The following is a 14,192-nucleotide window of genomic DNA, read 5'->3' as shown; positions in this document are numbered from 1 at the left end:
TACTCTCTAAAAATAGCTTTTCTAAGAGGGTCAGCATTCAGATTTTAAAATTCTCTGTCATATCTTGTCTCAACATTTCTAAAGGCTGATTTCATAGCACTTCTAATGGTGAATTGATTCACTGTAATTGGCTTCCTTACTCCAAAGGATTCTTGTTCTTGTGTGTTTCCATACACACTTTTAGCACAGTCAAATCTATCCAACTATCCAACTAAGAAACTTGTTAAGGTTTGTAAGAGTGTAAACAGAATGTAGCACCATGAAGATCTGATAGCTTTTCGTAGTGCTTACCCAAACAGGAGAGTTTTAAAAACATTTCATCTGAGTTTCGTAGATGGTGGTTTGTAGAGTAACAAAAAGTAAAAATGGCAGACTATTTTGTAAAAGCTTTCAGATGCTGTTATTTTTGGGGGGGAAAGAAATACCTCATAATCGTTATTGGAGGCCCAACCCTAGAAATGGTTGTAACTATAGTTGGCCTTACAAGCTACTATTAAGTAGGCAAAAAGATTTGCCTATTAAGTAGGCAAAAAGATTTGCCTGTTATGTTTAACAAAATTCAAATGGAATTTCTAATGAGGAAATCACAGTAGGCCTCAAATACTGTTAAGAACATGTGAAGCCCGGGCACCTGGGTGACTCAGTCAGTTGAGTGTCCGACTTCAGCTCGGGTCATGATCTCAAAGTGCGTGGGTTGGAGCCCCGCCTCAGGCTCTGTGCTGCCAGCTCAGAGCCTGGAGCCTGCTTCCGATTCTGCCCCTCCTCCACTCACACTGTCTGTCTCTCTCTCTCTCTCTCTCTCTCAAAAATAATCAAACATTAAAAAGATATAAAAAAAAGGACACAGGAAGCAAAATACATTTCATGCTTTTCCATTCTGCAACAGAAGTCATTCATTATGAACAACATACTAGATTATAAGGTATATTCCTATAATCATAAAATATCAACAGTCAAAATAGTTTATTGACTTTATTGATATGAAAGAAAAGCTGGAAATGTTCTTATTATGAAGAAGTTAATGAAAGATGGTTTTGATATAAAAGCCTACCTGGCATGAGCCATGACAACGGAGCAACTCTGGCGGTGTATGAAAGGGTGGAAGCTGTTACCACCCTGTCTCCCCACACCCCATGGTTATGGGAGATCTGTGCTCTGCTCAGCTCATTATTTGTATGCAAAATTTATTCTGTGCATTTAAGTAAGGTAGTGTTTTTAAATAGTGTACAAACAAAAGGTCCCCATTTTTTGTGTGTGAAATCAGTGAGCAGGTGGGATGTTCTCATGGGTTTGAAGACTACTTGACAAACACACAAGATTGGGGATCAAGCCAAATGCAGTCAGGGTGCTTCCTTCACAGATTAATGGTATCGATCAAATTAGTGACATGTATCAAATGTGTATGTTCAGAATACCATACTACAGTGATTAGTTGCGTAGAAATTTATAATTAGCATAATGTGTTGCTTTAGCATGGTATTAGCGTGGTATTTTGAGCAACGTGGAGACATTTAAGAAAGCTTTCCAAGGAAACATCTCAATTTTTAAAAATATATATTCATGGAGTTCTTCTAGACCAGCCATGTTTGTAAATGCGTTACATGATTTAACTCATTCTGTTCTCAAAAAAGCCTATGAAATATTACCCACAATTAGTAAATGGTTAAATGATTTACTCAAAGCCCCACAGCTCCTAAATGGTAGACGTGGTCTTCAGACAATGTCTGGTTCTAAATATGTTCCTGTAACCTCTGCCTTGTACTGCTGCTTCTCAAGCTAAGATCTGGATATAACACCCACCAGACTCTCAAGTCAGAAATAATTCTGTGTTCATCTCTGCATCCTGAGCTCTCAGACCAATGCCTGGTATGTTTCATGTACACGGTTTTGATGAATAAATGAACACTCGAGGAGAATTCTCCAGAGAAGGGATACACTGAAATAAAGCCTGTACTAGAGACATGAAAGCCAAGTATTGTGAAAGGTCTCCGGGTCCAGGACCTAACTTGGGCTGATAGAATTAAGACCGGCTTTATGGAGTGACATGTGAGCAGTGTTTGAAAGGTATTAACCACAAGAATATTTGTGTAATGTGGAAAACAGCCTTGCCAAAGCTCTGAGTCTTGAATTGAGTTCTCCTGCTGGGTGTTAGTAAAATATACCAGGAGAAAACAATGTTAAGTTCCTCTGGGAGTTTGTATTCTAGTTTTGGAAATGGAGGTAACTAAAATATGGAGTAGGTTTAGGGTTCTACTAAATTTTTGTCCTGGGAAAACAAAAAACAAAAATCCAAAACCGCGGCAGCAGGGTATTTCCCATAATTCTTTCTTATAGGCCATAGATTAAGCTTTCCCCAGAGAAGTGCACGCTAATAACTTTTTATGTTGTAGTGTGTCTAGAAAATAAAGGTAGGGGTATTTAAATATGTTATACCATGATGATGTGTGTTGTCTCTAAACACAAGGCAGTTAGTTGGGGTCTTCAGGAAGTAATAAAATGAAACTGAATCCTTGAGGATAAATTGTTGGTTATTCGGAATTTGGACACAACAGATAGCATTCCTTCTACATATTTGCCTAATGTTAGTAAGATTTTTTAGAGAGTAGAGGTAAGTTAAAATCTTCAAATGCCAGGGGAAACAGAACTGGACTAGGAAAACAAAAATTGCAAAATTAAGTTGGAGAATGAGCTATTGATAGTTCAAATAATTGGGGGGATGCTTCGTGAAGAACAAAAGCTATTTGATTTCAGTTAAACAGCAGTGTGATGTTCTAATTTGCCCACCTACTTTGCCACACTCCCCAGCTTTGTGGCAGCCGTGAGTGGCCCACGTTCCCGACGCAGCCTTCTGGTGCCAGGGCAACGCAAACGTCGTTCTCAGGGAATCGTAGTTGTGCGTTCGGACCCGTCTGGGGGCTCCAGGAGGGACGGGCTCTCCTTTTGCGACGGCCTTAGAACTTTCTGGGGGCTGAAGGACCCTCCTGGCTGGCAATGTCAAGAGCATCTCAATGAAATCTAGCTGCACTTGCAGGGATTGAGCACAGGGGCGGGAGGCAGGCGGACCAGGGAGCCCCCGAGGGAGGACGCTGGGAGATAAGCCTGCCGAGCGCCACGGCATCTGAAGGCCACGCTGATGCCTGTGGTTGGACACGTGCTGGGAAAACATGTGAGGGCACCACACGAGTCCACCATCAGCACTGGAGCAGGTGCAGGGAAGGGTGGGACAGGGCCGACGTCCTGCCCGAGCCCTGGAGGAGAGCGCCTACAGAGTCAGTCTGCTGTGACTGGCGCCGCACCGGGGTGTTTTGGCTGCGGTTGTTGAAGGAGATCGGTCTTAAGTCACGAGGTGACCCCTGAGCTGACGGAACAGACTTCAGGGCCACACACGCCGAACAGCCGTTACAAAGAGTTGAGAAAATCACTGAACAAGCGACATAACAACAGACCCTGGGATGGTAGGAGAATCTGATTTCTGAGGACAGCTTCTAATATTCAAAATATCCAGTATTCGGCAAAAAATTATGAGTCATGTGAAGAAATCAGAAGGTATACCCCACCCTCGGGAAAAGAGGATTGGACAGATGCGGTCTCTGAGGAAGCACAGACCGTGCACGTGCTGGACAGAAGCTTCAGAACAGGTGTTTCCGTGAGGCTCAAAGGATTGAAGGAAACCAGAAGAATGTTATTTCACCAAGTTGGGAGTTTCAATAAGGAGACAGAAGTTATAGGACGGAATCAAATAGAAGTTCTGGAGCCGAAGAGCACAATTCCGAACAGTACAATGACGAAAGGCTCCAACCCTGGATTTGAGCAGGCAAAAGAAATAACCAGTGAACACGAAGAAAAATCAGTTGAAATTATCACCTCATTTATAAATGAGCCAAAGATGGTCTCCGTATTTTTTACTTCTTTGCAGCAGACCAGGCCCATGAGCTTAAAAACCCACCAGTGCCAAACTCGCATTTTTACACCCAATTATTGTAAACAGCTCGGATTAGCAGATTTTTAACCATTCAGAGCCTGCGTGCTGTGCATACTGACATTGCACCTGCTAGCCACTAGCCATAAAGGTAAACCGTGGACCGTCCAATGCTCTCAGTGCTGCTAGCCCCCCGTAGATGTGACCCGGGGACTCCCCGTGTGCGAACGAGACTTCATCTGGACGCGAAGATGGCTCTCCCCCCGCCCTGCCCGGAGCTCTGTTGCCAGCCTCCCCTTCTGGGTGGTGGCCCCACGCTGTTTTCCTCTGGAAGGAGTCAACTTGTGAGGGACTTCCCCTTACAGCAAGTTGTCAACGTGCCACCCAGACAAAGCTAGTTGTGTCACTCCATCACCTTCTAGTCATAGATTTTCCTTTATCTGCCCTGAAGTCCCTTGATCTCAGTACAGCGGCCCAGCACACTTCCATCCATAGGTCGGTGGAGATAAAGCCCCTTGGAACATGAGATCCTCTCAGAAGGGGGTGTGTGCGTCAATCTTAGGGGTCCCAACTCTAGCACAGGCCCCACCCCCAGGAGGCACCAGGATGGATCCCTTCCTTCCTGGAGACACACGGGCAGAGGGTGTGTGATTTTTAAGAATGGTTATGAAATATTTCAATATAAAAATAGGGCAGAGGGGTAAATTCACATCTCTGCTTATGCAATGTTACTGGCAAATACAAAATACCTATTACCTGTAATAACAACTTGATGTATGTAGAACCGAGTTCTTAGTCTTTTCAGTAAGTCTGAAGATGAAAGCAGTAAGCTTAATTCTGCCTTAGAACTGATGAGTCACAGGTTCAGTAACAAGATCTCACTGGCTGTGACGGTGGAAATTAAAACCCATGAGGTTTGTCTCCAGGGTCTGAATTTCTAATCACTAATTGGTCCCCTTCATACCTCCCTGTGTCCCTGCCTGATCACAGACCTGCCTCTCCAGCCTGGGTGCCAAGATGTTGGACATTGATTGCTTATTGTCCTCGCACATGACTCACCCTGGCTGCAGGGTAAAATCACTGGTGGGTAATTTTTAAAAATGATCTGGGGTGCCCGGGTGGCTCCACTGGTTGGGCGTCTGACTTTGGCTCAAGTCACGATCTCATGGTTTGTGAGTTTGAGCCCCGCATCAGGTTCTATTCTGACAGCCCGGAGCCTGGAGCCTGCTTTGGATTCTGTGTCTCCCTCCCTCTCTCTCTGCTCTTCCCCCGCTCATGCTGCCTCTCTCCCTGTCTCTCAAAAAAATATTTTTAACGATCAGTTCCACCCAGAGATGTGCTCATTTAATTGGTCCCAGGCTAAGATTTTAGGATTCTGGCAGCTTGGGAAGAGAACATCCCCCCCTTGAGGTTTAGGTCCAGTATGAGGGTTTGTTGAAGGGCAGAGCATTTCCAGGGCCTGGGACCAAAGCTGGGGAGACGGCCCCTGTGAGAACTTTCATTTTGTGTGGAGAAGAGTACGTTACATTTATGCCAAAGTCTTCTGTGATGTCTGACAGGTTAGGGGATTTTAGGGTACTAGTTTTCTTTGCAGGACTGCTTGGGGGTGCACGGCCGTGGCTCTGGAGCGCAGGTAGGCACGTAACTCAGGACTCACTTGAGCAGATGTTAGGTATGGTTGTGGGATGAACTCCTACCCCCAAAGAAGCTTCGTGGAAAAAGTCCAAGGAATGTCGTTGGTCTGGAAAGACCACTGCCTGTTTCCCTGGCCCCATGTGGTTGCCTAAGGGCACAGGCAGGAGACAACCCTGCAGCTTACACTAATGTCCAGCAGGGTCCTGCCGGGCCGGGCTGAGCGTCCCTGCTGTGTGCCACCAGGGCGCAGGAGGCAGCTGACGGTGACACGTTGGAAAGAGCGGACCTGATCTGTGTGGAAGAAACTGCTGGAGAAAGGGGGAGACACGGAGTCCTGCTGAGTTTCACCCACGTACCGAGGAGCGCAGGCTCGAGCCCCTGTTTACAACCACGCAGAGAAAACTAGAACTTCACCAACATTAGATTTTTCAGCAACAGGGTTTATTGCTTAAATATTTACAAGTAATAATCTATTGAAAAAATTTAATTTCTTACAAACTTCTGCATTCAGTATTCCCGGATCACCTTACTATTTTGCACTTACATGCCACATTTTCCCCATGAATAGTTATTTTCTCAAAATCCTGAAATATTTGCTAAATTCTACGTCAAAAGGCTTTTAGAGGTTTTTGTCCCCCGACTTAGTTTTCTGATGTGAAATCTAGCTGAAGTTACCTCCACTTTGGTTTCACGACTGATGTCTCCTTAGGGTAAGAACTTTAACGTTGGCTAAGAAGTGAGTGACCACTGGATTCTCCTCTGCTGGTGACACTGCTCTGTAGGGTCTGTGTCCTCACATGCGCCACGGGGCTTCTCTGTGAGCCAGGGGGTTCCCGTGCGTCTTCACCGCGGTGTGACTTCTGGTGTTCCTCAAGAGCGCTCTCCTCTTCCATCTGGGGCGAGCGTCTACTCAGACCTCACTGAGCTTTCTTGGGCACAGGCCCGGTGCCTGCTGAGCGGCGTGCACGGTGATTACCGACCTTGGGCTTCTCCTGCGCGGAGGTGCCGAGAGCCGTGGCCGCAAACCTGTCCCTTCCTCGCATTTACAGAGTGCGCTCATGTCGCCTGTGGTCGGAGCACTGACCGAAGGTCTTGCCGCGTGGACGGCACATGGTGGATTTCTCCCAGAGAAGTTTGCGTGAGTCTGACGAATGAGACCGAACGACGTGCGAGTCCTGTGGCGCGTTTCAGTGTTAACCGCTGTGGTGGACGTGGTGCCCGCCTTCGTGACAGTCGTGCCACGCGGGTCATGTGAGGTCAGGACATTTGCCGAAGGCATTCCTAATTTTCTCTCCGTTGTGGGTGCCCTCGTGTCGTCTCAGGGCAGAACACTGACTGAAGGCTTTCCCACAGAGGTGGCACTCGTACGGTTTCTCCCCCGTGTGCGTTCTCTCGTGCCGTCTGAGGGCAGAGCATTTACTGAAGGCTTTCCCACAGAGGTGGCACTCGTACGGTTGCTCCCCCGTGTGCGTTCTCTCATGCTGTCTGAGGTTGGAGGACTGGCTGAAGGCTTTCCCACACAGGTGACACTCGTACGGTTTCTCTCCAGTGTGAGTCAGATTGTGTTTTCTAAGGTCAGAGCTTTGAATGAAGGCATTCCCACAGAGACGGCATTCGTAGGGCTTCTCTCCGGTGTGAGTCATCTCGTGTCTCCTCAGGCTGGAGCAATTGCTAAAGGCTTTCCCACACAGATGGCACTCACATGATTTACCTCTAGTGTGAAGGTGCTTGTGTTGATTAAGGTACGACTCACTAACGGATTTTTGACACTGTTTACTGACACAGGGGGTCTTTTCTGTGGGAGTCAACAGACGCCGAGTCACCATGAAGCTGCGAGTGAAACCTTCTTCCAAGTCACTGCATTCAAAGGGATCCTCTGGCGAAGGAGACTTCTGCTTTGGGGAAAGAGGCGGAAGGTTGGTAAAGCTTTGTCTGTGTCCATACGTTCCCTTCTCTATAGGAATAGAAATCGTTCAGTGATGGTCTCCAATCAAAATTCAGTATTGCTTGCATACCCATGATGGGTTACTCCCCTGCATACATGAAGATTTTCCCTTTTGTAGCATCCCAACCGCAGAGATTATTACCGGATTTTGGAGACCTTAACATGTTTCAAAGACTAGGCATACGATCAGTGTTTATGAACTTTTGGCCAATGTTTAAAAACCTTTTCTTAAAGATCTCAGGTTATGGATTTGAGCTCAGATTCATTAAAGCTTTTGCTCAAAAAAAAGGCTTAATCCCAACTTAATGTAAATTAGGCTACTGTGCTCAATTACTAACATCCTATTTCCAGGTCTTTGAGTGAGCTGGGTGACTACCCCTGGAACTCACCTCTGGCGTGACCGTAGATGTGTCCTTGCTGCTGATACGCTGTGGGGCTATCATGTCTTGTTCTTTAAGGGCACTTTCCCCACCTAAAACAATTGAAAAAAACACAAATATTTCGAATGGCATTAGGAGAATGAAAATGTTGAAAAGCACCAAGACCCATGGGACTTTGATGGGGGCAAATAAATCAAGGGAAGGAATACTCCAGGAATACTAGGTAATTGGCAAGTGAAGATTTCAAATTGAATCGTAAAAAAATTCTAAGGGAGAGAAGTTGGGTAGGCAGTGTGAGTTACTGCGTGAAAATTTAACTGCGATAAGCACATGAATATGCTCTCCCTAAAGCCAAAAAAGGACAGTGGCAGGAGGAAACATGAACCATGCCTGTCATATGCGAGGAATAATGGTAACTGAAGAATTCTGCCCCAGTGTCCTTCCTCGCATTTTAGGAAGCATCCCTCACTGGACAAGACCTTCAGCCGGCATTTCCAGGAACATGCTCCCTACTGAATAGGCACGTGGCCTACTAAGCACAGGTCCCTGCGGCTCACCTGGACCCTGGCTTTGGAGAGATCCACTTCCTTCAGCCCACAGCTCTTCTCCCTGCTCCAGCTGGAAAATCACATCTGACTGGCAATGTTGGTACCCTGGTCATTGAAAAAAGGTACATGGATTTTGAATTCTGTGCTGATAAAAGTCCTCTCCTTCCCCGAAGCTAGTAATTATCATCAAGTCCAGGACAGGCTACTGAGGAAGGACAAGGACAACACTGAAGTTCACCCCAGGCACCACTTGAATAGAAAAGAACACGGACATCCAGACAGTGTGTTCACAACAGTGAAGACCTCTGGATGCTGATGTCCGTGCCCAAGCTCAAAGAACGCCAGTCAGTCTGCATTACACGCTGAGTATCTCCAGAGTGGGTTGAACATTATTTTCAAACAGACACCAACAAACATAAGCTCTACAAGAATAACCAAGTTCTATTGTTGTCATTAGTCTGCTTTCAACTCTTGCCACAGTGACTAGAGCAGAATAATTACTTAGAAAATGTTTAATCAGCTTATTTCTACATTCAGAAATACCGAGTTCCCAGTTCTCTTTGTGTTAGAGACTGAGTAGCAACAAAGACATTAAAGTGTGGCTAAGATTACATTCTAGTGGGGTGACAAACTAGATGGAGCAAAATACAAAGAAATAACTTATTTTTCCAGGAAGGTCTATGAAAGATTCAGGGAAGAGTGTGGAGTGGGTATGTCGAAGCTATTCCAGATTCCTGTGGACGGATGGACTGACTACCTCCCGACCCACCCATCTGTATACGTATACATGCATACAGATACACACGTACTGGCAGACTCACCCAGGGAGACCAGATGACGTATATTTTCCAGCATCACATCTCTGAACAGTTTTCGCTGGGATGCGTCCAGTAGGGCCCACTCTTCCTGGGTGAAGTCTACAGCTACATCTTCAAATGTCACTGATTCCTGAAACATCATGGATATTCCGGTTTAGACCGAGCACTCCCAACAGGCGTCCAGAGTAGGAGGGTTGAGCTGACAGCTCTGAGGAAGGGGGCGGAGGCGCCGGGTGTGTCGAAAGATCAAACTGAACGTGGGGTTCCGTCAGCTCATTCTCAGTACTGAATGGGCAGCTGCCTTTCAGATTCATCACAGAGATACATCCAGTCTGAAGCAATAAAACTTCTTTATAAGGGGGTATCACGTGAAGCGTGATATAGTATTACCTGGAACTTTAAAAAAAACAACTGGTATTTCTAGGGCTCCTGGCTGGCTCAGTCAGTACAGCAGGTGACTCTTGACCTCTGGATTGTGAGTTCAAGCCCCACACTGGGTGTGAAGCCTACTTACAAAAGTAAATACGTAAAATAAAGACAAAGTCTAAAATAAAAACTGGTAATGATGGTTTCTGATATGTGGCACTTGAAAATTAATAACTAAAACTCACTTTCTGGTAATTTCAAGTAACTTTACCGACTCACTGTAAGGCAAACAATAACCGTGACTTGTCTCTTTAAACCATGACGCCATTCCCATAGGTAAACGTTTAATAAACTGTTACGAGTACTGGAAGACCTGATAAACTAATGGACGAAGTTCTTCCTAAGTAAACGTGTATTAAATATAAGCCATTTGCCTATTACTCCTTACATTGTCCCGAGAACCTTGAAACCATCTCTAGCATTCTTCAAAAATGAACAGGTTTCATAAAGAACTTGGTAAAAATAGTGTCGTCTCGCTCATCTCTATGGGACACAGATGTTCATAATAAAGGACAAGGTCAGAAGGCTCAGCAGCAAAGCCAGGGACCTCTGAGACGGCTGTGCTGGGGGACAGTCCTGGCCTGACCGGTCCTGTGCCACGAGGACTCCCAATCCCAATCTTCTCTGGGACCTCAGACACAGTTATCACTGTCTCCTATCTGGTCCTTCTGCTAAAGGATAACAGAAGTCTCTTGACTGGTTTTGGTTTATTTAATTCTTAAAAAGTTTCTGCAGGATCTTAAATTGTACTCTACTCCCTTGTCCTGAGTATATAGCCACAGTTATGGAAATAATACTCCCTATACACTAATTGCAGCTAAGAAATATTTTCTTAAAAGGTTAATTACAGTAAGGCAAAATGTGTGACTGGGAACATGAATGATAGTGAAAAGTTCTCTTTTTAAGAAGTTTCCAAAAGTACAAATACACTCTATCAAAACTTTAAAACTGGACAGAATGAGTGACCCTTCATGCCTTTTCTGGCCTAAACTTTTCTCGTGCTCCTTTCACACCCAAAGACCCCAACCAGGACGTGTAACACTGGACTGTCAGAACCCACCTCCCTATTGGACTACAGTGTTGCCCTCCTGGCTCATCTCTTCATCACAACTCTTTACAAAGGACCATTATAGCCAACAGCTTGATTAGTGAGTGAATCATTTCCCGGTAAGGATATGGACTAAGTTAGAGAAAAAACTTCTTTCTTCTTTTCTGTAAATACATAAGCTTAATGGAGGCGAGAGTAAACTAGTGTGAGGTAGAAAGGTTATTAGTTACTGAGGAGTTCCTGACCCATTAGAACCATCCCAGAGTCCTGGGGAGATTTCGCTGGAGCTCGAATCCCTGAATACTTCCTGACTGCACCTGGAATATGCGTGCCAATGGGAAAATCCCGCCCGTCAGATGGCACAAGGGTGTAAGCGGAAAGAGGCGATCCCCACTCACCAGTGGCTGCATTGTCAATAACCCAGATGCAGGTGTCTTTCTCTGGGTCCTCGCTCACTGGCAGTCCAAGCACTAAGCAGGCAAAGCTGAGGACGGAGAAAGAAGCCATGAGATGCAGTCCTGCACATAATGTCCAGTCTAAACTGTCATGAAGCCCCAAACCTTCACCTGGATGTGACACTCCCCACCCAGCCCCACCAACCTGCAGAGCGCTCTACAAGAAATGCAGAGGACTCGCCTCCTCTCCCGTGGTCTAGAGTTAAGAAGACTGACTACTGTTGCTTAAAAAACAACCCCCCCCCCCAAAAAAAAAATACAAATATAGATGTCTCAAGAAAAGAACACTGAAAGTATTGAGTGTATATGGCAATCAGCCCACGGCATCCAGAGTTCTTCAGTTCCCTCTGTGACTCCAAAGCGTGGGGATCCTGGACTTCGGCCGCATGTCGAGTTTGATTTCCATCTGGAGGTAAATACTCGACTTTCTCAGATTTCCTTATTCTCCTACACAAGCAGTGGTTGTCCAGCATCCATGGCAACCTCCTGGAGCCACATTGCCTTTCTGCTCTTCCTCAACTCCACCTCTGCGATCTGCCCCCCCCCCCCCCAGATGTGGATGTCAAAACACTAAGTTTATGATAGGATTACTCAATTCAAGGACTTACTCCATTTGGAGAGATCAGTGGCACTCATTCTGCTCCCCTGCATCAGAAAGGAGGAGTATAGAAGTCAGAGCGTTCCTGTTATGTACTGTCCCAACCCTCCAGGTCATTCAGTAACTTGGAATGGCTGGGGTTCAGGAGGATATCTAGCTACTCTTTGATTATTTTAGCTAAGCGGTAGCACAAGGCCTTGAAATCCGATTCTATATGAATCTTCATTAGCTGCACTATCCTGCATCACACACACACACACACACACACACACACGTATACGTACATGCACATTTACGTATATACACAAATGTGTGTGAAAGACAGAGAAAGCCATTTATAAACTGTAAATTCTCCCCTAAAATACCAGTAATAATTAAACGTATTTCACGGTAAAATGACGACAATGTGTCATAAGCAAAAATAGGATAACTCACCCATTTGTACCTGGGGTCCAGAAAAAGAGGGGAAAAAGAGGAAATTTGTATCAAATGTGACTCTGCTTGGATATTTACATGATCCACTTATTTAATCCTCACAATAAACTGGTGACTTTAATTGATTTACTCATTTAACAAAAGACCTGAAGGAAGAGGTTCAAAACACTTTCTGTAGTTTAATCTTGCTCTGCCTGTGTCCCATGCTCAAATTCCTTAAGAATCACACCCCATGCCTGGGTTTAACCTGGAAAATCATGTCGGTTTGACTTAATGAGAAGCCCTCCGCTGTTACTACAATGTCCTCTTCCTACTTTTTCAAGAAACACACCCCACACTCAGGTCTCTGTGCACGGGAACCGGCAGCAGGTGACTTCCGTGTGCCTGCCTTTTCTGTGGCCAAATGTGACCCACGTGGCAAAGAAGCCGATCCCTGCCTAACACCAGCACCACCACTCCTAGGGCTTTTCAAATGTGTCTGGCATCTCTACCTTGGAGAAGTGAATCATTCTTCCACGCTCCATAAATACTTCAAATCTGCAGGCTCTTCAATCTACACGTTCTCCCCTTTCAAAAGACAGGATTCTTCCCTGCTACAATTCTGTGTTAGTTTGCTCAGGCTGCTGTAACACAGTACCGCCAACCGAGGGGCTTAAACAACAGAAGTGTATTTTCTCATGAATCTGGCCGCTGCACGAGACCAAGGCCTCCCCACCCAGCGTGCTCACAGCCGTCCTCTCCCTGTGTCTCCACACTCTTGCTTGGCACACATTGGTGACATCAGTCCCTCTTCTTGCAAAGACACCAGTCAAACGGACTCCAAGCCCGCCCCACTGACCTCATTTTCCCTTAGTTACCACTTGTGAGGCCCAATCTCCAAATACATTCTTAGGGTTGGGACTTCCACATTTGACTTTTGGGAACACAAAATTCAACCTATAATAGAGATGAATTTACATACAGTGACATTCTGCCTCAGTTTTCCCCACAAGTCCTACATTCATGTCCACTGGTTATTTTTTTCTATCAAATTGAAGTCCTATTGCCTCTAAGTCCAGTGTGTCCAACTGAATTCCTTTCTCCTGTTTTGTTCAGAACTATATTATGAACTCTCCTTTCCCCAAAACATGTCCATCTCTCCACAATCACCTATCTCCTCATTGACGCTCATTATCTCTCTTGTAACTTGAAGCAAAAATCTCCTCTGGACGGATTTTCTCTCCAGCCCCTGGCCTTCCATCCTCCCTTCAGAGCCGAACCGGAAGTGCTGGTGTCCCTCACTCACGTCGTCCCCTCCCTCTGACTTACAAACACCAACAATGGTTACTTTGTAAGTACACGTTGTTAATATCACTGTCTCCATAAATAAATCCTTACATGGAAATGAGGAGGAGTTAAACCCTGACCTCCTTTTCTGAACATCTTGCTGCCGTTACCTGACACTTTAAGTCTCCTCTACAATCGGTCCTTCTCCCATGTCCTCTGCAAAGAATTCCTCAATCCTGTCGGAATGTCTCGAGACTTCACGTGAGCTCCTGCTCTCCTTTTATACCATGTCCTGGTAGGCTCACACATTTCTTCAACTGCTCCACATTTTTTCTGTTGCTGTCCCTAAATTGAAAGTAACCAATTTCTTGTCTGGATTCCATTTCTGAATGATCACCTCTGCCTGCAAATGTACATACACCTAAAATGAAATATTTCCCAGGACAGTAACTCCACCGCTCGAAACATCAAATGTATTCCTCCTCTGTCTGAATCTTAGCTAACGGCTCCGTCTGAGTGTTGGTATTGTAAATGCCTTCATCCATCCGACAAACACACTGCTGTTATTTCTAAACTGGCCACTGGTGTCATTCTTCACTTCCACCTCCATCAACGAACGTCCTGCCCCATACTCCTCCTCCTCCAGTTTCAGTCTGCATCTCAATTATACAGAGACACTTTCACTAAACTCCAACCAGAGTAAGCCTCTCCCTTGCCCT

The 14,192-nt window shown here is 45.5% G+C and overlaps 1 protein-coding gene across 5 annotated transcripts in view; it reads right to left on the bottom strand.

Annotated features, from left to right (window-relative positions):
* Positions 1–5,976: 5,976 nt before the first annotated feature.
* The window catches only part of LOC124520308 (zinc finger protein 705A-like), a 32,000-nt gene continuing 23,784 nt past the window's right edge, over positions 5,977–14,192 (bottom strand). For 2 of the 5 annotated variants that reach the window (XM_047091108.1, XM_047091111.1), the window contains 6 exons: positions 11,783–11,819; positions 11,118–11,203; positions 9,249–9,375; positions 8,437–8,532; positions 7,889–7,971; positions 5,977–7,449 (listed from right to left, as the gene is read on the bottom strand). In XM_047091108.1, the coding sequence (XP_046947064.1) occupies positions 6,802–7,449; positions 7,889–7,971; positions 8,437–8,532; positions 9,249–9,375; positions 11,118–11,129 (966 nt within the window). In that variant the 5' untranslated portion in view covers positions 11,130–11,203; positions 11,783–11,819 and the 3' untranslated portion in view covers positions 5,977–6,801. Of the gene's footprint in view, positions 7,450–7,888; positions 7,972–8,436; positions 8,533–9,248; positions 9,376–11,117; positions 11,820–14,192 lie in introns of all 5 variants that reach the window. The other 3 variants (XM_047091112.1, XM_047091110.1, XM_047091109.1) reach the window with 3 other exon arrangements.

Source organism: Lynx rufus, unplaced genomic scaffold, assembly GCF_022079265.1.
Source record: "Lynx rufus isolate CCGP_SWC_20201006 ecotype Redwood Valley unplaced genomic scaffold, mLynRuf1.p SCAF_3, whole genome shotgun sequence".
NCBI lineage: Eukaryota > Metazoa > Chordata > Mammalia > Carnivora > Felidae > Lynx > Lynx rufus.
The sequence above is the reverse complement of the archived record's forward strand: the minus strand, read 5'-3'. Positions and strand labels throughout refer to the sequence as shown.